Genomic DNA, 25,967 nt, shown 5'->3' on the forward strand with positions numbered 1-25,967 from the left:
TTTACTTCTGGTCAATACGTAGCACTGGTTGACTTCGTTCGTAGATAAGCGGACACCGGTGTAGCTACTTTGACACATTTGCTCACCCCTAAGCAATTAGGTCAAAAAGGCTACATGAGGGAGTTGACTCGCTGGTGTTATCTATTCTCGGGGAGCTTGAAAGGTTTAAACTGAGTTTGCCTGTACGATACGGTTGACAAGACAGACACTCTGCCTGTGTACATACGCGATCCAAGTGTAGGTTGATTAACGATGACTATGTACTCTCCACCGAAGAATATCAACTCAAGTAAGAATAACGATATAGATATTCTAGCTCCAAGTTCCCAAGACTGTATACCGGCAGGCTAGGCACTTCTGGCGACCTAGGGTTTCTCTATACGCAACAACCTGAAGAGTGTTCTTTCCACAGGAAGAAGATATAACATGACGGCGTTAAATCTAAATGCCGTGAGCGTCACACATGCACCGACGACAGCATCTAGGATAAAATGATTGGCCGTCGCAACGATAGTAAGTCCCATGAGCATGGGCCAGATGGGTGCCACAGCTCGAAGGTACCAATGAGGACTGAACTTCAGCAGGCAGAGCGCAATGAACATCGAGTTGCCGAAGTGGAGCGAGGGCATCGCTGCAATTGTGAGCTGGAATTTGTTCTGCGTCCAGGCTGAGCCGCCTGCATTGCTGTGCAGAACGTCGATGAAGCCGTACTCCTCTGGCAGCAGGCGAGGTGGCATGCACCTCCACAAGGTAAGGATGGTGAAGGCAATGACGTTCTCGAACGCCAGTGTACGCCTGATTGCTTGATACTTGTCTCGTTGGATGCAGGTATAGCAGTAGACGATGAATATCACACCGAGGACAATGTGTGAATAGTATACTCGAGCCAGGAATCCCATGAGCCATGGCTTCTGCTCAAGCACATATCTTTGTACGGATAGCTCGACATCAAGGTGAAGGAAGTGCTCGAACGAGAGGATGGAAAGGGCATGGCGCTCAGCGGTGTCGAAAATAGCCTCATGGCCACTGATCATCCTAGCGGAAAACGCCCGTAAACCTTGATAAATCTATCCACACAGTCAGCAATGCGTGGTACTACAGGAAATATGCCTTGGGCATCAAGATGTGTCTCACCCAATATGTGAGTAGCCAATACCATATTTCCAACAAGAAGGGGAATTTGGCAAGGATCCGTGATTGTATGGTTCGGCGGTTTCGAATTATGCGCTCATCAGAGTCCTCATCGTTTGGCTTTATGTCCACTGGAGGAGCTTCCAGCAGTGGTGACTCGACGTCCGGCGTAGCGAGGAGCTTAGCGTTCTTGCGCCGATTGATGAGTGCTCCTGCGGTGAAGGCGGCGACAATCGCTACAGCAGGACGTGACCATGAGTATGCTTCTTCGGATGATGCGGATTTGCGAGTAGCAGGGATATAACTTACCCGCAGGCTCTAGAATGTTCTTCACCGCGCCCATTTGTGATGTTCAAGGTATGGAAACCAGGATTAGGTCATGTACACCGGTGGTCGAGTTTACCCTGCACTGCAGGCGGAAGCTTCGCATACACTGGAACTTATCGATGAGCCCAGCAAATGGAATTGATGTGTTGTCTCGAGCCTGACACCAGAGGATCTGCCTTGTCTGAAGTCTTGCAACAAGATCCCGGGAAGCCAGTCGGAGAAAAAGGAGAAAGGGGAGCCAAGGTGACAACGAAGAATTGAGTTGAGAAGTTGTCGTCATCCGTGGCTGCCATACTTCCGTGGATACCTGGCGCCTGGTGGGGTTTGGCGTGTTTGCATGGTCGACGTGCCAGGGCCCTACAAAAAAAAAAAAAAACAGGGCAGGCAGGCAGGTGAGTTTGACTAGTCTGCTAGGTTAGGCAGACCCATCACTCTGTCCAGCAACCATCAACGCTCTAACGATTTCCAAGAAGTTATGGAGAAACTCCTATCTACTTATGGACCACACCGAGGTAGGTCACACGCGGTATTACCTCTTTTGAGAGCCACTCTGGTCTGGGCCCGAATTTAGCGGCGGCTCATCCAGGATCCATCGTATCCGAAGGGAACCGATGGCCGGATCGGGCTGCCACTGCTCTGCTTCGTTTCAAGCCACCATGGCGGGTAAGGCTGGAGTTCAACCGTTGCAGAAGTCGTATCCAAATTAGCTACAGGTACGGAGTACATTAAGTGAGATGGTGATCATAGTAGTACGGGCAGTGACGCCCAGAGTGCCAAGTGCATCTCGATCGCGCTTTATTGGTTCCTACCACGCACTAATTCCTTCGACCGAAAGCTTCGCCGATCTACACTGACAACAACTCTTTTCCTCCTCAATGTTTGTATTCTTTAATTGCTTTATTTACCTTTTGCCATCACTCAACAACATCAACAATGAGAATTTGTAGTCCATAAATGCGTGTGGTACAGTGGAGAGTTTGTTCATCTTTTTCATGCTTGCCGATCGGAGCCATCTTAGCGTCACTAAGTACTGGCTACGAGTCATACCTCGAATCTGTATATTGGCCCCTTTCTGTACAACACCCATTAAGCTCTCATGTTATGATGTAGCATAAATTGCAGTATACTTGGACTGCAAAGTATAATTTATGCCAATATACTGCATTTTGTTTATAAGGTAGACAGCATAAGTAATGAAGAGTTCTACTAGTCCTCTGGGTTAAGCCAACCCGAGCACTACGAACAACCTAGGCTTTCTGAATCATAATCCTCTTATCGATACATCCCGCATATCCAAACAATTGTCTTAGTCTTTCTTAAGGCAAGTCCCAGAATTCAAGCTACTGTCAGATGAAACTCTTGCTGATGATTCTCATGATGAAAAAGGGGTTCGGCCGTAGACCCTGAGATCCCCACCAGATATACTCGTCACCAAGGGTTCCGTTGATAAGATCTAATAACAAAGGACTCTGCCATCCCATCACTTATCAGAAGAGTGCGCAGGCTATATACTAAACCTTATATGGCCCCTCATATATTACTAGCTTGAGAACATGGCTTTGATATCACTTATATCCGTCATCTGTGTTTAGCACCAAGTATATTTTCTATTGTTGTAGGATTTCCCATAGCATGTAATGAGTTAAGTGCTCACACAAGTTTATGAGAGCACAGCGCATAGAAATACTCTCATGAACACTCTGAATAGTATTGACAAACAAATTTCTGGGTTATCATCCTCTCTATCTACTACAAGTACCTTCTTGCAAGTACGAGCGTGAAGTGGCAGGTTGGCTGATCGCAGAACCACTCAACATCCAGCGATATGGGTACGACTCACAGCTTGTACTCAGATTGTGCAAGGTTTTCTAATAGGCTGTAAGCTGAGGTTCAATGCAGAATATTTAAGGTTATCAGTAGATGGGCGAATGGCATGCTGACAGACCTTGCTGCCTTGCTGCTCAGTTTATAAGTTTAGGCCCATAGCGTGCTGTTACCGTCAAATCTAGACAGGAAAGAGAAAGCTGTGATCTTACTGTTCCTCTATGCAAAGACTTTTTAGGTAGGTTAATATATCTAGATGCGTAAAAGAAGATAACCAGGTCGCTGGGAAGAAACAGGGACGGTTCTCGGTGGGGCACCAGGGCGGCTAAAAATACCAAGCCTTGGAGCGCTACCAAAGAGATTCGTCATTTCTCCCTCGCCAAGTTTCGGCCATGGCAAGTGTCCTCCACCAGTCCACCATCACTCAAGTGTTCCTCCCCATTGTTAGTCTTGAAGGTCTGAACCCTTTGCAGCACCCTTTTGCGACCACCATCATGCAATCTATTGACCGTCGATCATGCCCATTCCTGGATATCCTCCAGGGCTGTCACAGTCACAGTGATCAACCAGGGCCATGACCTACTAATACTGATTGGGCTGAGAGTACACCGAGATGCAGACTGCTGACGGCAGAAGGGAAAGACTGACCCGTGAACCACAACACTCATCCCGCGTCGAAAGGGGACTAGAAGACCTAGCCAGATTTCCTGCTGCAAATGCAGTGGATCGTAAGGCGAGGTTGGTGGCCTTTTTACAGGCTGCGAAGGGGATCGCATCACCAGTCAACCCCCTCTCCTCCAAGTCTCTAAGTGGGCGCTCCACCCGGAACACGTACCAATAGGCCCCAGTGCAATAAATTAATCCCAAACGGGCCAAGCTGCCCACCCCCCAAACTGGCTATTTTTCTAAAATGGTTTTGGCGCCGGGGCTCGTCGCCTTCCAAAGCACCACGACCCGGTTCGTTTCTTATCTCATTCCTCATCGACTCTCCTCCCGCCCAGCCCGGATCCTCGCGCAACCAGCCGCATCATCGGAAAAAGAGGACCCTGAATACCGCTTTTCTTCCATCACACTGTGTCGACAGGTCAATCAGCTGCGATATCCGTCGATGGGCAACCCTGAAGTGACCTTTTTGTGCCTCCCCAATTCTCGAGCGCCTCACTCCTGAACACTTCCTCCAGCCATGTCGAATCGCGGTTGAATGCGGTGACTGGTTTTTGATACCAGCTATTTCCCTCCGGTGATCTATGCTAGGCAACTTTGACAGATGTGAAGGACCGAGGAACGATGACAACAGAGCTTACCCGCGATGCTCCTCAGATCCGGACTTCAGGATGGCTTCCGCGGACCTTGCGCCGACGATACTTGATTCCGTTGGCCTGCCTCATGTTCTTCATGCTGTTGGTGACTGAGTTTCTTCGACAACTGGGCAACAATGAAGGCAGCCTCAGTCTCTTTACCTCGACTGACCAACTCACCGACACCCGGAAATTCGCCTACACCTACGTTCCCACCATCCTGAGCATGGTTATCGCAGTCTTATGGTCCCTCGTTGAATATGATGCTCTTCGGCTCGAACCGTACTTCCAACTATCAAGACCCCAAGGGGCTCCGGCTGATGTGCTTCTTCTCAACTACGAATTCGGTCACTATACAACCGCGCCATTCTTTGCTATGAGGAACCGCCATTGGCTTGCGGTCTGTATCTCAATCCTGAGTATCCTCCTGCAATTGGTATTCCCGTCGTTGCAAAGTAGTCTATTCAACATGGATGATGCTACCGTCTACAAGAATCAGCACCTTCAAACATGGCCGACTATCGTGAACCTCGAAGAGCAGGAATCCTTGGTGGATAACATCATCCAGAACACGACCAGCATTCGAGACCATCGGGACCTGTCTTATAGTCAGCCGGAATCGAGCAAGTACGCCATGGCACCGGTGGCTATACCATTAGATGTTCAATACGACACCAAAATGTGGGAACTCACACAATCCATCTACTGGACAGAGTTATCCTGTACTGAGATCGACGTGGAAGATGCCGTAACCGTTGATGTATCCTCCAATACTTCTTCATTCGGTATCGGATCTCCCACTAGACAACCCTTGATTTGGAACCTCTACGACGTGTCAACAACCGATAATTGCACCCTGGAACTCAGCGAGGAAATCACCATACCGCCGACAAACTCATCTGTGCAGATTTCACACTGGCAGCCGAACGCATCCACGACTAGTATTACCAAGCAGTGTGCTTCTTTCGACCTAATCGGACTGACGGTGGACGTTAGTCTCAACAAATCCAGTGAACTTGATCGTCAGAAATCCGACTATTCGAGCTCTGATTACATCCATCAGGTCAATGGATTTGGCTGCAAGCTTGTCTATCTGACCTCGGAAGCTGGCATCTCAGTGCAAGTAAATGGTTCGCTTTCAATCGTTGATCTGCATCCGAACTCGACTACAGAGGTCTCAAGAGCTTCTCTTAATACTACCCACTTCAAAAGCATAATCTTGCAAGAGGTGGCCTCCACCAATGGCACTTCCACGTTCAATAAAAAGCCAGTGAGGCCATCCACACTTCATCGCGATCTTATCTCGAAGCTGGAAACTAGCGTTCAAGGCGCTTTTGTACCGTTGATGAACAGGATCTTCGATCTCACCAGTCAGTCACACTATGTGCAAGCTTCTCATGTGACACATCAGATGGCCATCATTGTTGGCCCGGTACAGTCCTTCTTCTCCGAGGCAATCCTTCTGTTTGGATTGGTAATGGTTTTGTATTTGGCCTACACCTACCCAAATCGCCCGAATATGCTTCGAAGTGACCCGGCTTCTATCGCATCCATGTGTGGTATCATGGCCGATGTCATTGATGCTTCGTGTCTGTCTCACTTGAACCTAGATCAGTTGTCAACCAGACAGTTGAGGACCATTCTCAAGAACTATACTTGCCGCTGGCAGCAAGCTTCTGACCCTCCCCGTATCTGTATTGAGCCATCTGCTGGTAAGTCTCGCACTAATTGTGATTTGCCTCGGTTAGGGCCTCATAGAGCAGACATGTTGACACTGTTCAGTTCCTCGGTCTCAAAGGCAGATCTTCCAAGGCAAACCCGATCCAAGACCTCATTTCCTCCTTATACCAATTTTCGCTCTTGAAATATTCCTCTTCATAGCGGTATTTGCAGGTATTGTGACGATATTCGTGGTGTGTGCCAAGGATGGGGCATTCCATGCATTGACATATCTCAACTCCGACAGTCTGGCGGCGTTGTTCCAATTCATCCCGTCTGCACTCGCTTCCATTATCAGGGCATTATGCCTCTCAATATACCGATACCTGAGCGTCCTGGAACCATGGTCTGTTCTTCAGGCAGGGGGCGCATCCGCTGCGTCTTCCCTACTTCTCGAGTACGGGTCATTGAATCCTATTGCTTCACTCTTTAAGTGGTTCAGTTACCGCCACTTCTTGCTGGGACTCGTAGGAGTGGCCTGTATGTTCAATACCGCAATGAGCATATTAGCCAGCGGGCTTTTTCGGCACGAGCTTGGTCCGACGAGGGCGGATGCTGATATGAAGTCCAACTACAGCTATGCGTCAATCGCCATAAGACAAGCCTCGCCAATAGGCCCCGAACTTGACACCATTAAGAGCAGCATCTACAGCGGTACCTCGGTGCTCGCTTGGACCACATCCAGCTATTCATTTCTCCCTGCATGGACGGACACATCGTCCGAATGGCTCGTTGGGGGCACCATTCGGGGCGTTGGTGCCGATTTAGTATGCAAGCAGCTTTCGATCGCCGACAGCTATTCCGAGGACCCGGTAACAAATGTAGCCAGTTGGCAATACTCGCCTTTCAACGAATCAGATACGGTGTGCCAAATAGACACAATCCAAGACACTGAGGCTAGCCAAGTAAACAGTTTGACGGTTCGCTTCTTCGCTTCACCGACATTTGCACAATCAAGTGGCTGTCAGAAGCCTGCTGTCGTCGTGGTTGCCTACCCCAGCGGAGGTGGCTATCTACAAACCACACCCGATACCGCAGTCGCGTTGTATTGCGAATCCCTCTTCATTATGCAGAATTTCTCTGTTGGTTTCAACTCTGATGGGTACATACAGTACCATGTTCCTCTCAATGGCACCTTTGTGACAGACGATGCGATTCTACGCAACGGGACGACAAACCTGGCCAACTACAACCTCAGGCTATCAAACCCTCTAAGCGTCACATACAATGGCTCGTATCTAGAAACCAACAATGCAAGCAGCACTGATTGGTTTGGCACCCTCACGGCAAATCTCTACCGCATTCTGGACACCAATACAAGTGTCATTACCGCAAATGTTCTCGAATCCGCCACCCGCAATGTCTACCGGTCAATCTTTGCAACTGATCTATCGCTTGAGCGGGATGCTTACTTCCAACTTCAAGACCACCCTGCTCGGATCAGCGATGGTATTATCTACAACATGTCATGGGCGGTGGTCCCATCGTTTGCATCATTCATGTATGTTCTAATCATAGTGGTCTTTGATGGGTGCGTTGTCGCCTCGGTTTTCCTTACCAGGAGAGGTCGTTTCAAATTTCCTCGCATCCCACGGTCCATCGGCTCTATCATCCCGTGGGTCATTCACGGACAAGTTCTGAACGATTTCAAGGGAACATACGCTTGGAGTGAAGGCGATCGAGAGAAACACTTTGTCGATCTGGACAAACGATACAAACTTAATCGACACGAAACGGCCGATGGACAATGGAAGTACGTTTTGGATGAAGACAACTCTCGCCGCGACAGTGAATCCTCTACCATCGAGTTACAGCCGATTACTCCGGTGCCGAAAAATCGGTTCCGAACTCTGCTGCGAAGGGTGACTTCTGATGACAGAAATCAAAACGGATGATGACCCTCTTGGCTTGGTTGTTTCAATCATTTCCGACATCTTAGCGGCTTCTTTGAAATCGCCATCGAATTGGAAAAAGGGTTTCAATCAAATTACAAAACCGATTGATCTCAGCACACGCAAGAGTTTCTACACCAGGCGGTCCGGACCTCGAGGCAGCCTGAACCCTTCCTGGAGCCACCCCGCCATTGATGCCTTGGCTTCCCCCAACCATCCTACCATTGTCATCATGGAATTTGATAATGGGAAAGACCGGGCTCGCTTGAAACCTTGACTTAGGCTCTGGGAGCCATTCCAGAGCCACAATCACTCGTATTGGCTGGTTGGCACGATCGTCAACACTCTGGCAAGCCGGCATCTTGCTCTTTCCATCTAAAATGGCACAGAAGGTCATTGGGATACGAACGATGAGAACCAATGGTTCGGTCGTGGGGTGTGATGTCGGTGTGCCTATATGCAAGTGCCGTCAATGTCCCACACGCTCGCCCATGTGTGCTCCGAAGCCCACGGCAAACAACCATCTTATTCGGCACTTCAAACTCTGCAGAATGCTTGTCCATTTCATGGTGAGGGGAGCTTCCGATCGTCGACTGCGGGAAATTGTGAAGATGCCGGGTGGTCGACGAGGGGATGGCGGCCGGCAGCCAATGGTTAGTGTTCATCACATTCTAAGCGCCGGGCAGCTGCACGAAAAGGCACAAGTCACCCCTTCATCACACCTAGTCTCGAGGTCCCTGCTGAGCGACAACGAATCATGGAGTATGGATGAGTGCAAAGCGTCACCTCCTGACCCAAAGTTTCTTAAAATAGGTTGCCATCCATCGCCAGGTCAACCCCTCGCCTTCGCCCTCCCCACCACCAGGGTTTCTCCCCAGCAATGAAGGTCGAACAACTATATAGCCGCCCAGCTAGCCCGGGGATTAAGGGTTCTTCCTCTTTTCTTGACACACAATTTGTTTTGGGCTTTGCTGGGTTTCTGTTTTCGTTCTATTTTCATCCTTGAGTAGTTCGTTTGGCTGGTCCAGGCGACTATCTGTTTTCAGCTTCCTGTTTGGCACGTCATCGAGTAATAATAGTATCATTTACACGCCTGCCTCATTGGAAACACTCTGTTGATCAAAGTGGTTTTCCTTGATAATCTTGTGCTGCTGCTCCTTGCGCCTATTCTCTACTTGTTTCTTCCACCCAGAGAACAAGATATCTTTTGCATTCAATCATCTTTCCAACCCATCAGTGTCAGTCAAAATGATCGCTCGCAACGCAAGACCGAAGCTTTCACTGTGCACCTCCGCTGCGCAAAATACTTCTCGTCAGCCTCTGTCCCTCAAGTCTCCCAGCGCCATACCGCGCACTCCGATTTCCCCTGCGAGCCCGAGTGCAAAGCGGTTCTCGTCTTTCCAAGTACCAAGCTACGCCTACACCAACTCGTGTTCGTCCAAGAGTATCCTCAAGAAACATTCTAGCGCCTCGAGTCACGCAGAAAAGCGGATTCAGTTCAAGGGCACTCCCACTGTCCACTGTGTCACACCCATCGAGAATCCCGAGGAGTACTATGGCACTTACACCAAGTTGTCGCGCGAGGAGCGACGTTGGACTGTTCGTGAATGAAGACGAGGCTGATATCGCTACAACCAACACTACGGCCAAAAGCAGATCGGCGGGATGCTGGGCCAGGAATCCGAAGAGCCTTTTGATGCGCCACGGTTTCTGTGCCCTCCCCGCTCCGACTCGGTTATGATAAGTCGATCCGGCAACTGGAGCGCAACGACAATTCGGGGTATGTCTGGCGGCGCCGCCGGGGCATTGGATGTCCTTGAGTGCAGCGGAAACACTGGGATGGATGCATTTGGTGGATTGAGAATAGACTCAGCGTGTATATGATACCTGTTATGTTCATGATGTGATGATACGGTCCGGCGTTTTGTACTTAGCATAGGGCCTATCTTGGGCTGCCCCAATGACGATCGTTATGGCTCCATAGTGTTCAGTGCTAGCAGTAAATAAGTAGACCTACTTATGCTGAAATTTCGCCAACGGTGATCCTAGCCCCATCAGACCGACCGTAGCGATTTATAGTAACAGCGGCGGCGGCCCCGGGTTTCGATGGCCCGTGCGTGGAGAATCCCGATACGATAGTCTTTAGTTTTCCCGCCGACAAGCCAGACCCAGAAAGCTTGCCTCAGCCTTTCCTTCGCTTGTCCTTCAAATCCTCTCCAATGTTGAGCAGAGTTTCCACCTCAGCATTACGCAAAGGCTTGTGTACTGCTCCGAGGTGGAGTCTTCTACCTCGAAGCCGCCGCGGGCTGCTCACACTTGCCATCGAAACGTCCTGGTGCGTCTAATCTAATCCGCCCGAACACTTGCGCGACAGCATAGCTAATTGTTCCGATCTATCCAGCGACGACACATCGGTAGCCATCGTCGAGAAGGAATCCAATGCCGTTCAAATACACTTTCTCGACAAGGTGACCTGCGACACCAGCGCATACCAGGGTATCCACCCGGTCGTGGCTCTCGAATCCCACCAAGAGAATATCGCAAGTCTCGTCCATAAAGCACTCGCCCACCTACCCGTCGCGAAGCACGAAAAGCACCAAACGATAAATGTCTCGAGTGATTCGCAATCGCGCAGGAAACCCGACTTCGTATGCGCCACTAGGGGACCGGGGTTCCGCTCGAACCTCTTCGTCGGGCTAGATACAGGAAAGGCGCTGTCCGTCGCATGGCAGGTGCCGTTCGTCGGAGTCCATCATATGCAGGCTCATCTGTTGACTCCTCGTCTTGTATCGTGCATGAACCGTGGCCAGGCCCAAGATAACAGCCAGGATGTCGCGGCGTCGCAGCAACCCATCACTCCCGAGTTTCCCTTCCTCTCCATCCTCGCCTCCGGCGGCCATACAATGCTAGTCAAATCCTCCTCCATAACCGATCACGAAATCATGGCATCAACAGTGGACCGAGCCCTCGGAGAGGCTTTGGACAAAGCCTCCCGCGAAATCATCCCTCCCTACCTCCTCCAGACGTCAAAGAGCACCATGTACGGGAAATTGTTAGAACAATTCGCCTTCCCGAACGGCAAAGCCGACTACGCCGACTATCAAGCCCCCAAATCCCGCCACGACGAACTCCTCCCACGCAAAAGCGAAATTCCCTGGGGCTGGTCTTTCGTAGAGCCGTGGGCCCATAGCCGTCAACTGCAATATAGCTTCTGCTTCATAGGCAGTACGCTGGCGAGGATATTCTCGGCTCGCGAGGCGGCCGGTCAAACGATCAGTCATGAGGAGCGGATAGCTCTGGCTCGGGAGGCAATGCGGACTAGCTTCGAGCATCTGGCGTCGCGCACTATCATGGCGTTGGAAAGTCTTGCTAAGCAAGGGCCGGAGAAAGAGGTCAAGACTCTTGTTGTTAGTGGTGGCGTTGCGGCAAACCAGTACCTTATGACTGTGTTGCGCTCGTGGCTGGATGCCCGCGGGTTCGGGCACGTTGGTCTGGTTGCTCCCCCGCCGTACTTGTGTACGGATAATGCTGCTATGATTGCTTGGGCGGGTATGGAGATGTTTGAGGCGGGCTGGCGCACGAATCTTACCTCTCGGGCTATTAGGAAGTGGTCGCTGGATCCGCGAGAGGAGGGAGATGGTGGTGTCCTTGGGCCTTTTGGGTGGGAGAGAGCTGAAGATCATTTTGTACAATAGGTAGATTTTGGGGATGATGCTGTTACCACTTCACTCTGCTTCGAGTGTGTATTTTTATGAGCTGTATATAGATCACAATCCATGTATCACCACTACTAGTGAGCTTTACTGGCGACTACCTACAACTCGAGGATTCCGTATAATCATGTACATTTCATTCCATGTCATATGAACTAGTAATTCGCAAGCCATGCGAAAGGCGCTACCTTAACACAAGACACACATGATGCAAATCCGATCTGCTCAAGACAGCACCAGTATGTCTGTGATGAGACCGTTATTCCAATCCCCGGTTTCTAGAGGTGACAGCTTATCAGCCTATCACCAATGGTGAAAGCTCATCTCCACACCCCACCAGCAGCGACAAGCATTTCGGGCTCTTCAGATCTCCCGACCCTCGCCCGAAGTTTCCAGCATCGGTCGACTTTGTACAGTTATTTCAACCTTCAATCTCTATCAACCACCTGCAACAGTGCCACCCTGCTGCAGCGCCGTCACTTGCTTCCGAAGCTCGAGGAAGAAATCCTTGCCGTTTGCCATTTGATTGGCTGTATATGTTGTTGTTCGAGTTAGGTCATTGATCGTATGTTTCGTGCTGTTGTTTCCTGGGGATGTGGTCACGTACGTTTTGCGCCCCAGGGTCCGCTCGCGCGGTTGTTCACGTCCTTTCCTTGTGGTTTGTAGTAGTAAGGTCTCGGTTCTGGAAGAGGAGATGAGGGTTAGCGATAGGTAATCGTAGGTATTGGTTTCGGATAAGCTGTGATGGTATACGCACCTCCCGGTCCTAAAGTGCAGCGCAAGCTGTGTGTTAGCTGGTGCCAATTTTCGCGTAGAAGCTGGCCTAAACTTACCCTTTCTCAGAGCTCCCTTCGCCTCCGCGGCATTGAAGCCTCGCACGGGGACATGCTGCTCCTGCTGCGGCCCGGAAGCGAACTGGTCACGCGAATCTCCCCAATTATTCTGTCCTCCCCGAGACCCACCATGCGCGCTCATGGTGCGGGCGTTGGAGTGTCTTTGCGCCGAGTGGCGGTTCTGGTCGTATGGGCGACCTCCGCGCCATCTAGAATGCATACCCACGGGTGGGTTGTTGTTAGTCTAGAGATCTGGGGAGCATAGTAGTAATTCAGTCCCCAAAAAAAAAAAGAGTGGGTGGTTAAACTTACCGCTCTTCACCGGGGCCACTCATTCTGTTAACTATCTAACCAGTAGACGGTAAACAGAACAACGAAGTGGGCTTTGTGAATGGGGAGAGAGAGCTCTTGGGAAGTAAGTAATCAAGAGGGGACGGAACTGACAGACACTGGAAGGTCGGCGGGAAGCAGCGCGAATGTGGAGAGCGGCTTGAGACTCTCCGCCTTTGGGGCCCGACGGCCAGCCAAGCGGGTTGCTTTGCTTATCATAAGCACAGCATCTGGTCAACTTCCCGCTCTCTCGCGGCCTGCGCGTCTTCCCCCCTCTTCTATTGTCGCCCACATTCACTGTCGAGTACTGTCTTTTCCGACCTTGGCGGCTTGGAGGAGTCATGCTCTGTCTATTTCCGATCGTTTGACTCCCATTTTCTACCTGCTTTACGGCGCGACGTGCGTTTTGTCTGGAATCCTAGAACGTGCGGCTGAGCGGCACCGCTCGGCGTCGCTCTATCACCAACTCCTTTCTAGCTGAACTTCCTATCCGTCTCTGTTCGCGCTTATTCCCGCCTTGTTTGAAACTATGGCGCCCCTCTCATGGCCCAAGAGCCACCGCTCGCCCAGCAGACCCTCCCGATCCCAGACTAGAGTGACCTTGAAACCTCCCTCGAGCTCCGATTCATCGGTGACCAACGAAGGCCCTCCTCTTAAGAAGCGAAAGTATGTCCCTGGCGGACCGGGTGGTGGTGGGAGATACATCGAGCTGGAGGTGAAGGATACGCCGAAACCCAAGCCGTCTCCAGCAGTCAGGCGTAATTCTTCCAACTCTCGTGGTCGCAATGGCCCAGTTCCACTTCCAGAGTCAGCACCTCAACCTCAGCCTGTACAACTGCCTCCGCCGCCGCCACCTCCTGTCCCGACTACGCCTCCCTCCGCGCGTCTGAGAAGAGAGAAGAGTCAGAACCGGGGCCGTTTCGGGTCGTCGACGGCGGCTGCCCTTGCTCTACAACAAGGGGATGGTTACAAGCCGCGAGAGGAGCGTGGTTGGGAGGAATTCCATCCGGATCTTGATATTGATGCGAAATTTGCGGTCTTCGATGCAGAAGAAGTGGATCGCCCACCTCCCACATCATCGATTGCTCATATCCTGTCGCCAAACGGCCTCGATAAGACGAATGAGAAGGATCCAATAGCAGAGCTGATTCGCGCGCATACGAATGGCTCGTCACCAACCCCTATCAAGCGCCGACCAGGTCGCCCTCCTCGTCGACCTGAGGCCATCCTGAATGCCTTGGGCATCACACATCAACAGAAGAACGTTCCACCTCCAGGCCCGAATCCCCGCGAGAGGCTGACGTTGCCGAAGCCCTCGTTCCGCATACGCGACCCGTTCACTTTCTATGACCAACCTGGAGTGGGTCAGCAGAACTATGTTGATCGCACTATGGCGAGTGTAGGGTATCAAGAAAGCGACCTATTCCTCCGCCATGACCGTCGGTTGATCCGCATGACAGAAGGTGCCCAGGAAGATGATCTGGATCCGGCGAACCCTGTCACTTCAGAAGGTGAGGTCAATGCTGCCGTTGGCCGGGTGGAATATGATATGGATGAGCAAGATGAGAAGTGGCTGGAGGAATATAATGCGAAAAGAAGGGAGGACCAGCTGGAGCCGATCAAGCCGGCGGTCTTTGAGATCACCATGACCAAAATCGAGAAGGAGTGGCACGTCTTAGAGAAGCGTATACCGAAGCCTAATCCCAAGCCTCCCCAGACGCAACGGCCCCGTTCGAGCTCTGCCGCGGCGGTAAATGGTGAAACTGCGCCGGGTGAGGAACAGGACAGCAAATGTGCTATTTGCGACGATGGTGACTGCGAGAATTCCAACGCTATTGTTTTCTGCGATGGTTGTGATTTGGCAGTCCATCAGGAATGTTACGGAGTGCCGTTCATCCCGGAGGGACAATGGCTATGTCGCAAGTGTCAGCTGATTGGAAGGGGGTCTGTCAACTGCATCTTCTGTCCAAATACCGAAGGTGCCTTCAAGCAGACTACCTCCTCGAAGTGGTCTCATCTCCTGTGTGCGATCTGGATTCCTGAGGTCTCTATTGGTAATCCTTCTCTTATGGAACCGATCACGGATGTGGAGAAAGTGCCTCGCAGTCGCTGGAAGCTTCACTGCTACATTTGTCGCCAGAGGATGGGGGCCTCTATACAGTGCAGTAACAAGAATTGCTTCGTCGCGTTCCATGTTACCTGCGCACGGAGGGCTCAGCTTTACCTGAAGATGAAGTCAGGACATGGAACCCCGGCGGTCATGGACTCCCATCTACTCAAGGCTTTCTGTGACAAGCATGTACCACCTGAATGGCGCAGAGAGCATGGGACAGATGTTGCTACAGCTGAGGCAATAGAATACTACAGGACTACAATGCAAGGCCGCCGATGGGGAGACAGCCAGGCGGCGGCTCTTTCCTTGGAGCCTACACACCCTCTTGGTTGCGACCACGGGGATGAGGACGGACATCGCATGCATACACCACGTATTACCTTGACTGTTGGCGGCAATAAGCGGAAGCGACCGACTGTACCCAAGACTATTTGGAAGTTACCGTCCGGGGCCCCTGTGATTCCTCAGGTTGTGCTTAACTCGGTCGTGGCCTCACTGCAGCGCTTCGGGGTTCGCCAAAGAAAACAGTATGCTGAGGATGCTTGCAAATACTGGACGCTGAAACGAGAAGCCAGGCGGGGAGCCGCCCTGCTGAAACGTTTGCAACTCCAGCTGGAAACCTTCTCGTCCATGGAGATGACAAGGAGGGACTATGTTGCTATGGGAGTCCCTGGGAGCAAGAGACTACAAAGACGTATTGAGTTTGGTGAGAGGCTCTATCATGATTTGGATCGATTGAGGATGCTGTGTGATGAAGTGAAGAAGCGCGAGAGGGAGAAGTTAAAGGACGTGGAGACGCTTAAAAGCATTGTTGACACTGTCTACTTCCCGATCTTCCCTCTGCTCTGGCCAATATTCGAGAAAGCTCAAGTGTAAGCATGATTCTTCTACTTCACCTCACGTGGTCTAACATCGCCGCAGGCTTGATGGCAAAGGTATCTTTCGACAGGGCCTGGCGTCTATTCGAACTAAGCTGCAAGAACGGTTCTATCCGTCGGTCGCTACCTTCTCTGCTGACCTGGCTCATGTCTTCACTACGGAGATTGGAGTCCAACCGGCTGGAGATACGGCTGAGCTTCAGATGCAGATTAGTGGTCGTGCACCGGAACTCAGTCTAGAGCAACGCGAGAAGAGAAAGCTTGCCAAGCGGATAATCAAGGCCATTCAGCCTTCTCTAGAAGATGCGATCAGGAAGGAGAGCGAATTAAACCGCAAGCCGTTTGAACAGGAGCTCAAGGAGCTCGATCTCATGCTAGAGAATAGTGTCATGTCCAGGCGGGGCTCCGAAGTTGATGCGCCAGAAACAGTTAACGATGAACAAGCATTTGCGGTATCAAATGGTACAGAGCAGAAGGTTGAGGAAATGGACGTGCTTGCTAAATCTGAGCCTGAAGATAGTGCTGGTGTTGCTGACGTGCCTGGGAACACAGCTACAACAGCTGAGCCTAGTGCGGCCGAGTCCCAACCGGCAGAGGCATCTACCGAGCCTCAAGTACAGCAGGACACGAACATGGAGGATGCACCCGCTGATATGCAGGATACAGAGCCTCAAAGTGCAGATGTGGCGCCCACAGTTGTACAGCCTACAATTGAAAATCAACCATCTATCCCTGATCGAAACGGAAATCTGGAGAAAGAAAGTGTTGAGCCATCCAAGCCGCCAGTGGAGACCCAAAATGGGCCGTTGACACCCCCACCCAGTTTCAAAGGTGATCAACAATACCCGTTGGCGCAAGGAGGCATCCAGTGGTATATGCAACCGTTCGATCCCATTGGTACCACCATCCACGAGGAGCGGTGGACCGGGCGAGATGTGATGCGAGGGATGAGCGAGGAGCTCAGTGAGCTAGACGAGGAGGAACTAAAAGACCTGGTTGAAGATGAAGAGCTGGAAGGACAGATGGTCAATGGATCGAACGAAGCAGCAAATGGAGGCGATGCACCGACGCAACAGAGCGTTAAGGTACATCGAACTCGACGACGCTGGCGCGGATTCAGGTAGTTAGACGTACAGATGGCGGAGATATCATCATTGGTTTTGAGCGAACATTCCCTACCCACCTACACATCATTTCTTTCTTTGCGTTACCCGGATTTCCCCTTTCTGCATGTTTGCTTTTCTTTCCTTGACTCCCTACTACTGCTGCTGTTGCTGCTGAGGGAAACAAACATAGGCTGGCCAGGCGTTGGGTAGGTCAGAAACTGGGAATTTGGTGGATTAGAACAGTAGCCATTCTCAGGTAATGAACTTTACAGAATGTAATCATGTCAATTCGCATTAAATGTGCATACTATTGTAGAGATAAATAGCCTTACTCCATAGTGTGGAACAGTATTGAATGGCTGGTATGGAGAACGGCCTTGGCACGACGGCAGAGCCGCGGGCGGTCCAGAATGGCTTATGGAAGACTCGCCGCGCTCGACTTTCTTTCCCGGTTTCTCCCCCTTCTTTCATCATCACCACCGATTTCCATCTCTTCCTCCATCCATCCTTTTTGCCTTCCTCCCTTATCCCCCTTCTTCTCCTCTTCTTTCTAATCTCTCGGAAATCAGAGCCATCTTAGCTTCCTGGCTTTCTGATATCCGCGTCGGATAGCTATCGGGTTCGGTTGTTGAATTTTTCTGCCTCTCACTAGCACTTTCCTCGGTCTGCGTCGCGCGCGCGCCTTCTCATCCCTTTTCACCTCACTCAGCTCTCTCATTCGTCTTTTCGATTTCCGTCATTATGGCTACAGAGTACGATAACGAAAACGGTCGCTACGACGGTATGTCAACCGGTCATCTTGCCTCGCCAGCTCAGCTGATCTCCCCGGTAACATCATCACAACAATGCTGACTTGCTGCTGCTCAGACGAGCCCCGTTTCGCTCGCGACCGCAGCGCATCTCCTCGCGATGAGCCTCGTGCTGATCGCACCCGTAGCCGTTCTCCCAACGGTCGCGTCGATGATCGGTATGTTTACGTGCAGAGCTGGCTAGCTAGCTAGCTAGCCGTCCCCCACACACCAGCCAGACTGACTGGAGCTTCTTTCTAATAGCGCCCCCATTGATCCCCGCAAGAATCTCGATGACGAGGAGGGTGCTATCAACACTGGATCCAACCTGTTCGTCACTGGTATCCACCCCCGTCTGACCGAGTCGGATATTTCGCGTCTGTTCGAGAAGTACGGTGATGTCGAGAACTGCTCGATCATGGTCGACCCCCACACCAAGGAGTCTCGTGGATTCGGTTTCGTCAAGATGGTTACTGCCGAGCAGGCCGATGCCGCTAAGGAGGGTCTCCAGGGCGAGGTCATTGAAGGCCGCACTCTGAGCATCGAGAAGGCTCGCCGTAGCCGTCCCAGAACCCCGACTCCCGGAAAGTACTTTGGTCCTCCCAAGCGTGGTTAGTTATTGTCCAGACTCCCTCTGTATATTGATATGTGGCTTATGCGTGTTCAATTTTGTTAGATTTCCGTGGAGGTCACCGTGGCGGCCGTGGCGATCGCTATGATGATCGTCGTGGTCCTTATGGTGGTAGCTGGCGCCGTGGTGACGACTACCGCTATGGCCGCTATGACTCCTACAGCGACCGCCGCGACTATGGTGGTCGTGACTACCGTGACTACGGTGGCCGCCGTGACTACCGTGATGACTATGGTTACCGCGGTGGTGGCAGCAGCGGTGGCATTGATCGCTATGCTTCCGGTGGCCGCGAGGACCGTTACAGCCGCGACGACCGTCGTGACGACCGCCGTGAGGAGCGTCGTGGCGGCAGCGGTGGTGGCTACTATGACCGCGATGCTAACCCCCCGAGTTACGGCTCCGCAGCTCCTGCTCGTGATGCCTACGCAGGCGGCGGCGGTAGCAGCGCTGGCGGTGGCGGCCGTTCCTATGACCCCCGTGACGACCGTTACAGCACTAGGTAGGTGAAGATTTGACTGATCTGGACGGTCGGAACAGGGCCCAGAGCACGTAACCTCGTCCAGTGATGGGTCCGTTTAGCCTCCGCGCTTCTTTCATTTTTTTCTCCCCACACCTTTTGTTTTCTGTGACATTCCCTTACTTACCCTATGTCCTGGAATGGTTTTTAATTCCCAATACCCCCATTCGAATGGAATTGCGCTCAACGGGCTACGGTGGGGCGTCATCTGTTGTCTTGTCGAAAATGGAGAGAAGAAGTCTTCATCGCATACACATGTCATCCGGCGAAACCGACATGTCACCGTTTATGCGACCAGTCGATCTTCGAAAGAGAAAAGAAAAACCAAGGGAAAAAATAAGAAGAAAAAAAGAAAAGGAGAATCCTATGTGGTGTCGTCGGCACTCCTCACACGCTGATGTTTTCTTTTGTTAAATTCGCTCGCAACACCGGAATATTTGGCGGCATGGGAAAGAACAAGAACTTTAACGTTGTAATTCCTCGGATTGTCAGATGGGTTCAGCACACTGCTACATTTCACTCTTCAACCCTTCCGGAAACTTGGTCGTTATCTCGCTAGTCAGCTGTTCGCCTTTGTTTGCGTCTTTGCGTCTTATACAACTCATCTTAACGTAACGACTTTCGATTGTATTCGGCCAGAAGCTTCCATAAATCTGCTCAGCCTGCAGAGGCTATTGCTTACGCCCTGGATCCCGCTCTCTGTACCCGGCGGTCTGCAGGGAGGTCGACCAGTGTCGCGCGGCACCAGTTCGCCATAGCGTTTGCGTTGTAGTATCGCCAGGGGAAGAAGAAGTCCAATTTTCGCAATAGAGCCAATCCGATGGCAGCAGCAAACAAGTGGACCCTGTAATTCCGGGCGTCGGTACTTTTTTTCCCCCGGTGCGATCGATAATCCGGCCATATGGAAGGGGGTGGGAATTGAGGTAGGTTCGATCGGTCTGAGACTGATTGGAAACATGAATATCAGAATGCTACTATGCTCTGATTGACCTAGGTTGAGAGCAGGGGACATCTACGGGTGTCTCTTGTCCTTATTTCTTCTTTTTATTTCCTCTCCATCTTTTTTTCCACCATCATCTCATAATGGCTAACTGCAGGGCAGCATGCTTGATATCTGTTGTTACATAGATATTTCCGTTGCGTTTGGGGCTAGGGAATAAATTCGTTCTGTTTCAGATTGGTTCTCGCTGTGCTCCCTTGTAGCATTCCGTACCTTACATAAAGAATTTGAACCCTCGTTTGGGGCGTAGAGAGAATATAGACGTGTAAGCAAGAGTCTTATCCGATGTCTAGTATCTAGGTAACATGCAGTCTCCAGTGACCGCCCTACCCACAAGCAAACCCGTGCCTAATATTTCCAAGACAACAGATATCTAGCCACGAAGCTAATCGTACATTTCCATCCAAATCATATCCTCATAGCCGCATTATCTCCACCCCATTGAGCCAAATAGATAGCACCATACAATCGAGGATACACTCACTCACTGCCCCAAGAAATGAGAACCCATAGCTAGCGAGCAAGCAACTCTCCCGTATGTCAAAGCTATCCAAAACCCAACGATTCAGTCTATCTGTGTGGGGGTGCGTCTCAGACTGAACGACTGGCGTAGACTAGACCAGATCAGCATCCATCCATCATCTCCTCCTTGTTGCTCTTATGTAGATGAGATGAACCTTGAAAGTAGTCGCTTCACGTACAGCAGCACATATTGATGTTTTTATGTTTGCGTCCACTGAAATCTGAGCCAGCCTTTATTCCACCATAGATAGTATGGGATGGTGTATGAGCTCGTTGATCGTCTCGTGTAACACATCACGGATCAGCACCAATGGTCGATTGGTACAAGAACGTTTACTCCGGAGTCTTCGAAACACCCTGCTGTTCGATTTCATTGCTCTTCTGGATGAGGTATTCGCCGAGGACGCGGAGGGGGTTGGGTGGTCTATCATCATGATGTTATAGACACCGTTAGCTCGCATCCTTACTAGATTCTTCACTTGGATAAGATACAATCAGAAGGTATCATGGTATACGCACTGCTCCTTCGCAACGACCGTCATCCCATCAAGAAGATGCGGCACAATCTTCTCATTCATGTATCTTCTAATCGGGGCGCCGCCGGGACGCACTTGGGTGGTGGTGGTGGCGGAGGGAGTTGCAGCGGCGGAGTCGGCACCGGGGGTGTTTGCAGCGGAGTCGGAAGCCATGATTTTGTCTTTTTCGGGGTTAAGATGTGGGTGTGGTTGTGGTTGTTGGTTTTGGGGAGGGAAGGGAGTGGTGGTAGTAGAAGTAGTAGATGGTGGTGGAGGATTAAGTTGAGGTTGGGGTTCGGATGTTGTTGCTGTTGCCTGCTGGAGGAGGAGACAATTTTAGTGAATGCTTGAAAGTGGCTAAACAATGAGAAAAATGGAATTGTAAATGTCAATTGAGGTGCATTTGGTTAATGGGGACAAAATTAAGAAATTCAAGACAGAAGTAAAACAAAAGCGGAGCAAGTTGTTGCAACTGCTCCGCCTGTGGGGATCGCGACGGAGAGTTGTACTGTGCTGTGTGGTTTCTGGCAGTTCTGGGTTGTTTCTTACCGCGTTGTCGTCGGCCATGGTTTTATATTTTGTCTAGAATTTGATATGCTTGTAACTCCGATATGATATTTGAGAGATATGGGATTATATTCGATGAAATTGGCCCTGCTGACTGCATGTGCTTCATCTTGTGCTTCGCAACATCAGCATCAGTGCAAACAGTGCAAAGTAGACATGATGCTTGTCCGAATCGGGTTATAGTGGTCAGGTGACTTCGTGTCTTTCCGCGTCACGTTCTTTCCTTGTAACGAAGATGCCGATGGAGAGGCTATCATTGCAGACTATGTGGTAGTAACTGCTGCTCGGGCTGCAGCATGTCCCTGCTGCACTACTGGGACACTCTTCGTCCTTCCGCAAAGCGCAGGAAAACCACCAAGGAAGAGACTGACACCGGCGATGAGAAAGACACTCCCGACTCGTCTGATAGTCCGCTGATAAAGTCCTCTGAAACAGCGCTGCCGGAGCGACTAGATTACAATCCAATTCCTGTTGAAGCTGGGTTTGGGGCCGCTGGAGATGACTCCGAAGTACCACCAAACAGCCAAACCGAACTCGAGTCCTCCCTGCCTGCCATCCAGGCAGACAATCGCGCAATCGAGGAATATGAAGCTTCGCGCGCAGCTGACGACGAGAACGAGCCGGATCTCCGGCAGAGACTGAGGGATGGTACATGGCGGAAGGGTCGGAGTTCTATCTACGTGGATGCGTTCAATCTGGCACTGGAGACTGTGCTGGATGAGGAGGCGCATCTCTTTGATAAGGCGGAGATGGAAGTGTTCAGGCAGTGGCGAGAACTGGACTATGAGTCTCAGTATTTGTATGTCTACCTGGGTCATACCTGTTAGATACTGAAGCTGACTGTATAGGTATGTGCGTCTATTCCTCCGCAAGACCTCTGCCTGGCACCGCGTTAATCGGCTAGGCTACTACTCGGATATTGCAGACATGTCTCGAGTAGTAGCTGAACTGCGCCGCGCTCGCAATCTTCCATCGACATCTGAGGATGGGAATTCCACAGATGGCACCGTCCCTGTCGATACGAGCTCCGTCTTAGGTCAAGATGGCGAGTTCAAATTCGCCGAGGAAATGGATCAGATAACCACGCTGGAAGAAGCGTCCTCGCTCTTATTACTCGACGAGTTGAAAACGCTTGCCAGAGACGCCAAAGTAACGGGAAAGAGCAAGAAAGAGCTCGTAAACGCTCTACAACGATCAAGTCAGAAACAGACGGGCCTCGATTGGAACAGTAAATCCAACGGCAACAACAGACACGACCACTTCATCCAGAAGATCCTCGACTACACCGGCGACTGCATCCGACTGGCCTCCGGCCCTCGTGCGCTATTCGAACGAGTCCATCTAGTCTTCTACCGGTCCACCGAATGGACCGAGAAATCACTCACTACCATCATCTTAGCCAAGATCTCCCGCAGAAACTTCCCAGAATACGTAGTCTGTCGAACCAACTCCATCTTCCCCTCGCGGGAGATCCTCCTAGAATTCGAATCCGCCCTGCGCACTCAATACCAAATCGACAACCTCCTCGAGTTCAACGGCACTCCCACCGTCGAACTGCTAACCCAGGTCAAAGACCTCGCCTACAAAGTCTATCCCCGGTGGAAAACCCTCCTCCACCAGGAACAACAAAAAGAAGACACCATCTACGATTACAATGAAGGTGCCTACCTCCGCCGTTTCTCCCCAGCATGGGTATACACTCGCATCATCCACAAAGGCCTCCACCCCCTAGGCCGCTTCAAAGAGCACGAAGAGGAGCACCGTCTCCTCTCCGAACTCCTAGCCCAGCGCCTCTTCCACGCCGCCCGCCGCGGCGCATGGTACCAGCGCAAAGCCCTCCTCGAAGAACACTACCTCTGGGCATTGAAACCCTCCGAAGGACGCACCGAAGAAGCCCAACGCAAACACTGGCGCCGCGTCGCCCTCCAAACCTGTGAAACAGGCCTGCAGGACCCAGACTGCCATCTCATCTACCACTATGACCTCCAAAAACGAATCACCAAGCTCGAAAGAGCCCTCAAGGTCGTGAAACGCGAACAGCACGACTTCGGGCACGTCAGACTAGCCAAACCCGCAGAACGCACGATCGAAGGTATCCAGATCGAGCGTGATGAGCCAACCCAAACCCAACCCTCAACTCCAGCTGACACCACCACCACCACCACCACCACCCCTACTATCACCACCTCCTCCAAACGCGGCCGCCCCACCATCTGGCTCGACCCCCGCGACGGCGGGGAATGCCGCGTTGAAAGCATGTGCCTAAGCTGGTACCGAGATCGTGGCTGGAAGGGTTACCACTCCGAAGGAGGCATCATCAGAACCCTGTTCACCTACCTCTTCTACGACATCCTCTACACCTACGTCCCCAACGTCTTCCAAACGCCCTTCCAAACCAGCCCGCTCGATCTCCACACCGACGCCTTCTACCCGACCCGTCTCTCACAGATAAACCACCGGCTGGTGGAAATCACCAACGGCGAGTCGGAGCGGCTGATTCGCGCTGTCTACGCGGATCAATCCCCGCGCCAGACGTGCGCGATTGGCCTCGATTGGTCCTTTGAGTTGGATGATTTGGTTCAGATCGTTAGATGTTTTCCGGGGGAGGCCCTCGCGGCTGTTTGTAAGGTCGTTGCCCAGGAGTATCAGGCTCGTGGGGGTGGGGTGCCGGATTTGTTGGTTTGGAGGGTGTATGATGGGGAGGAGGGTAGGAGTGATGGTGATGGTGATGGTAATGGTAAGGGGAAAGAAGGGTACGGAGAGGTGATGTTCGTGGAAGTCAAGTCGGCGAATGATCGGTTAAGTGATTCGCAGAGATTATGGATTCATGTTCTGGCGAGTGCAGGGGTGAGGGTGGAGGTTTGCAACGTTGTTGCTAAGGAGGTTATACGGTCGTGACATATATGATATATATGTACAGTGCTGCGTATATATACTACGTATTATAGAAGATGGGAAAGATACATCCACTACAGTTGAAACATCTACGATAATTAAAAAAAGAAAGATAGGTGTGTGGTCATAAATTTTTATTTCATGACTATCGACGGAATCAACCCTTTCCAGATCGACCCAATCAACCACAACGACAGCCACTTCACCACAACAACTTCTAACCCCGCACAAAGAAGATGTGCACGCGCTTAAGCGACGAGGGTGGAAGCAGTGGCGGACTCGTAACGCCAGGTGGGGGGGAGGACACCGACGGACTTGTAGTAACGAGACAGACGGTGGATACGAGACTCGATGAGAATCAGGCGGAACTTGCTGTCCTTGTCCTTGCGGTTACGCTCAAGGTGCTTGCGGACGGCGACGGCCTAAACCAATATTTATTAGTATCTCATTTGAATGGTTGGATAGGGGGATGGGGGTTGGCATACCTTCTTGATGAGGTGGTACAGGTCCTCGGGGAGCTCGGGGGCAAGGCCTGTTGTAAAATCACTCTGTCAGCCTGTGGTTTGACCAAGCAGAGGCATACGGGATCACGCAAAAGAAAACTACCCAACTTCCCAACTGCATTTCTGCGAGTTGGGGACGTTTGGAGTTTGACTTCTGGTGCCCTCCAGTTTTATGGACATATTGTGGTATGTGTGTGGTGTACAGATGGTGGGAGGCAGAGAGAGAGAGCCGGGATTGCTGCGATTGCGATTGCGAGACTGTGGTTGTAGGTTTTCGAGTGTGCCATGTCGATACGGAGTAGAGTCCGAGAACAATTCCGGGTATGTTTCAACCTCATTCTCTTGTCCCTCTTCTTCTTCACTTTCGTGCAGAATATATATCGTATCGGTTGTCCATCAATAACTCGAATCGAATCGCCGGATATATTCCAATCCGGGTCCCTGGCTGCTGCTGCTGCTGCTCTGCTCGCGCCCATTCCTGCCATGTTCACATCCACAAACATGCTCATGCAACTGGTGCGACTGGTGAAAGGGAATAATTTGTCGGTGATGTCGTACCGTTGGACTTCAAGATACGGAGGATCTTGTTACCTATTCACATTTCATATATTAGTATCCTTTCCAACCCTCGCTTGTCGAATCCAGAGGGAAAGGGGCTCTTACCAGTGACAGTCTTGACCTGGGCAACACCGTGGCTGTCACGGAGGACAACACCGATCTGGGAGGGGGTAGCACCCTTCTTGGCGAGCTTGCAGATCTGCTCAACAACCTGCTCGGTGGAAGCCTTGAACCAGCTCGGGGGAGTGCGAGAGTAGGGGAGAGCGGAGGACGAAATGCCCTTTCCCTTAGAGTGAAGGCGACCCAT

General features: G+C 51.4%; 10 protein-coding genes across 10 annotated transcripts; 6 read left to right on the top strand and 4 right to left on the bottom strand.

Annotated features, from left to right (window-relative positions):
* Positions 1-365: 365 nt before the first annotated feature.
* On the bottom strand, positions 366-1,474 carry AKAW2_11867A (phosphatase PAP2 family protein; the record flags this gene model as incomplete). Its single annotated transcript, XM_041684398.1, has 3 exons — positions 366-1,067; positions 1,135-1,367; positions 1,441-1,474. 3 exons carry the CDS (start codon positions 1,472-1,474, stop codon positions 366-368), a joined length of 969 nt encoding a protein of 322 aa, XP_041538587.1.
* A 3,095-nt stretch (positions 1,475-4,569) lies between these two features.
* On the top strand, positions 4,570-8,194 carry AKAW2_11868S (DUF3433 domain-containing protein; the record flags this gene model as incomplete). Its single annotated transcript, XM_041684399.1, has 2 exons — positions 4,570-6,292; positions 6,363-8,194. 2 exons carry the CDS (start codon positions 4,570-4,572, stop codon positions 8,192-8,194), a joined length of 3,555 nt encoding a protein of 1,184 aa, XP_041538588.1.
* Positions 8,195-9,439: 1,245 nt separating this feature from the next.
* AKAW2_11869S (uncharacterized protein) lies at positions 9,440-9,802 on the top strand (the record flags this gene model as incomplete). The annotated part of the gene is made up of 1 exon (XM_041684400.1): positions 9,440-9,802. One exon carries the CDS (start codon positions 9,440-9,442, stop codon positions 9,800-9,802), a length of 363 nt encoding a protein of 120 aa, XP_041538589.1.
* A 608-nt stretch (positions 9,803-10,410) lies between these two features.
* On the top strand, positions 10,411-11,886 carry AKAW2_11870S (N(6)-L-threonylcarbamoyladenine synthase family protein; the record flags this gene model as incomplete). The annotated part of the gene is made up of 2 exons (XM_041684402.1): positions 10,411-10,526; positions 10,593-11,886. 2 exons carry the CDS (start codon positions 10,411-10,413, stop codon positions 11,884-11,886), a joined length of 1,410 nt encoding a protein of 469 aa, XP_041538590.1.
* Positions 11,887-12,342: 456 nt separating this feature from the next.
* AKAW2_11871A (uncharacterized protein) lies at positions 12,343-13,072 on the bottom strand (the record flags this gene model as incomplete). Its single annotated transcript, XM_041684403.1, has 5 exons — positions 12,343-12,434; positions 12,512-12,586; positions 12,662-12,670; positions 12,738-12,946; positions 13,050-13,072. 5 exons carry the CDS (start codon positions 13,070-13,072, stop codon positions 12,343-12,345), a joined length of 408 nt encoding a protein of 135 aa, XP_041538591.1.
* Positions 13,073-13,596: 524 nt separating this feature from the next.
* Positions 13,597-17,182, top strand: NTO1 (putative PHD finger domain protein; the record flags this gene model as incomplete). The annotated part of the gene is made up of 2 exons (XM_041684404.1): positions 13,597-16,052; positions 16,102-17,182. 2 exons carry the CDS (start codon positions 13,597-13,599, stop codon positions 17,180-17,182), a joined length of 3,537 nt encoding a protein of 1,178 aa, XP_041538592.1.
* Positions 17,183-17,905: 723 nt separating this feature from the next.
* On the top strand, positions 17,906-19,086 carry AKAW2_11873S (RNA recognition motif domain-containing protein; the record flags this gene model as incomplete). The annotated part of the gene is made up of 4 exons (XM_041684405.1): positions 17,906-17,945; positions 18,032-18,131; positions 18,217-18,563; positions 18,629-19,086. The coding sequence occupies 4 exons, from the start codon at positions 17,906-17,908 to the stop codon at positions 19,084-19,086; spliced, it is 945 nt and encodes a 314-aa protein (XP_041538593.1).
* A 2,030-nt stretch (positions 19,087-21,116) lies between these two features.
* On the bottom strand, positions 21,117-21,704 carry SDC1 (COMPASS (complex proteins associated with Set1p) component; the record flags this gene model as incomplete). Its single annotated transcript, XM_041684406.1, has 2 exons — positions 21,117-21,452; positions 21,687-21,704. The coding sequence occupies 2 exons, from the start codon at positions 21,702-21,704 to the stop codon at positions 21,117-21,119; spliced, it is 354 nt and encodes a 117-aa protein (XP_041538594.1).
* A 296-nt stretch (positions 21,705-22,000) lies between these two features.
* AKAW2_11875S (fanconi-associated nuclease 1) lies at positions 22,001-24,602 on the top strand (the record flags this gene model as incomplete). Its single annotated transcript, XM_041684407.1, has 2 exons — positions 22,001-22,503; positions 22,553-24,602. The coding sequence occupies 2 exons, from the start codon at positions 22,001-22,003 to the stop codon at positions 24,600-24,602; spliced, it is 2,553 nt and encodes an 850-aa protein (XP_041538595.1).
* A 245-nt stretch (positions 24,603-24,847) lies between these two features.
* Positions 24,848-25,967, bottom strand: RPS13 (40S ribosomal protein uS15; the record flags this gene model as incomplete). The annotated part of the gene is made up of 4 exons (XM_041684408.1): positions 24,848-25,021; positions 25,085-25,131; positions 25,661-25,693; positions 25,766-25,967. The coding sequence occupies 4 exons, from the start codon at positions 25,965-25,967 to the stop codon at positions 24,848-24,850; spliced, it is 456 nt and encodes a 151-aa protein (XP_041538596.1).

Source organism: Aspergillus luchuensis, chromosome 1, assembly GCF_016861625.1.
Source record: "Aspergillus luchuensis IFO 4308 DNA, chromosome 1, nearly complete sequence".
Classification (NCBI taxonomy): Eukaryota; Fungi; Ascomycota; class Eurotiomycetes; order Eurotiales; family Aspergillaceae; genus Aspergillus; species Aspergillus luchuensis.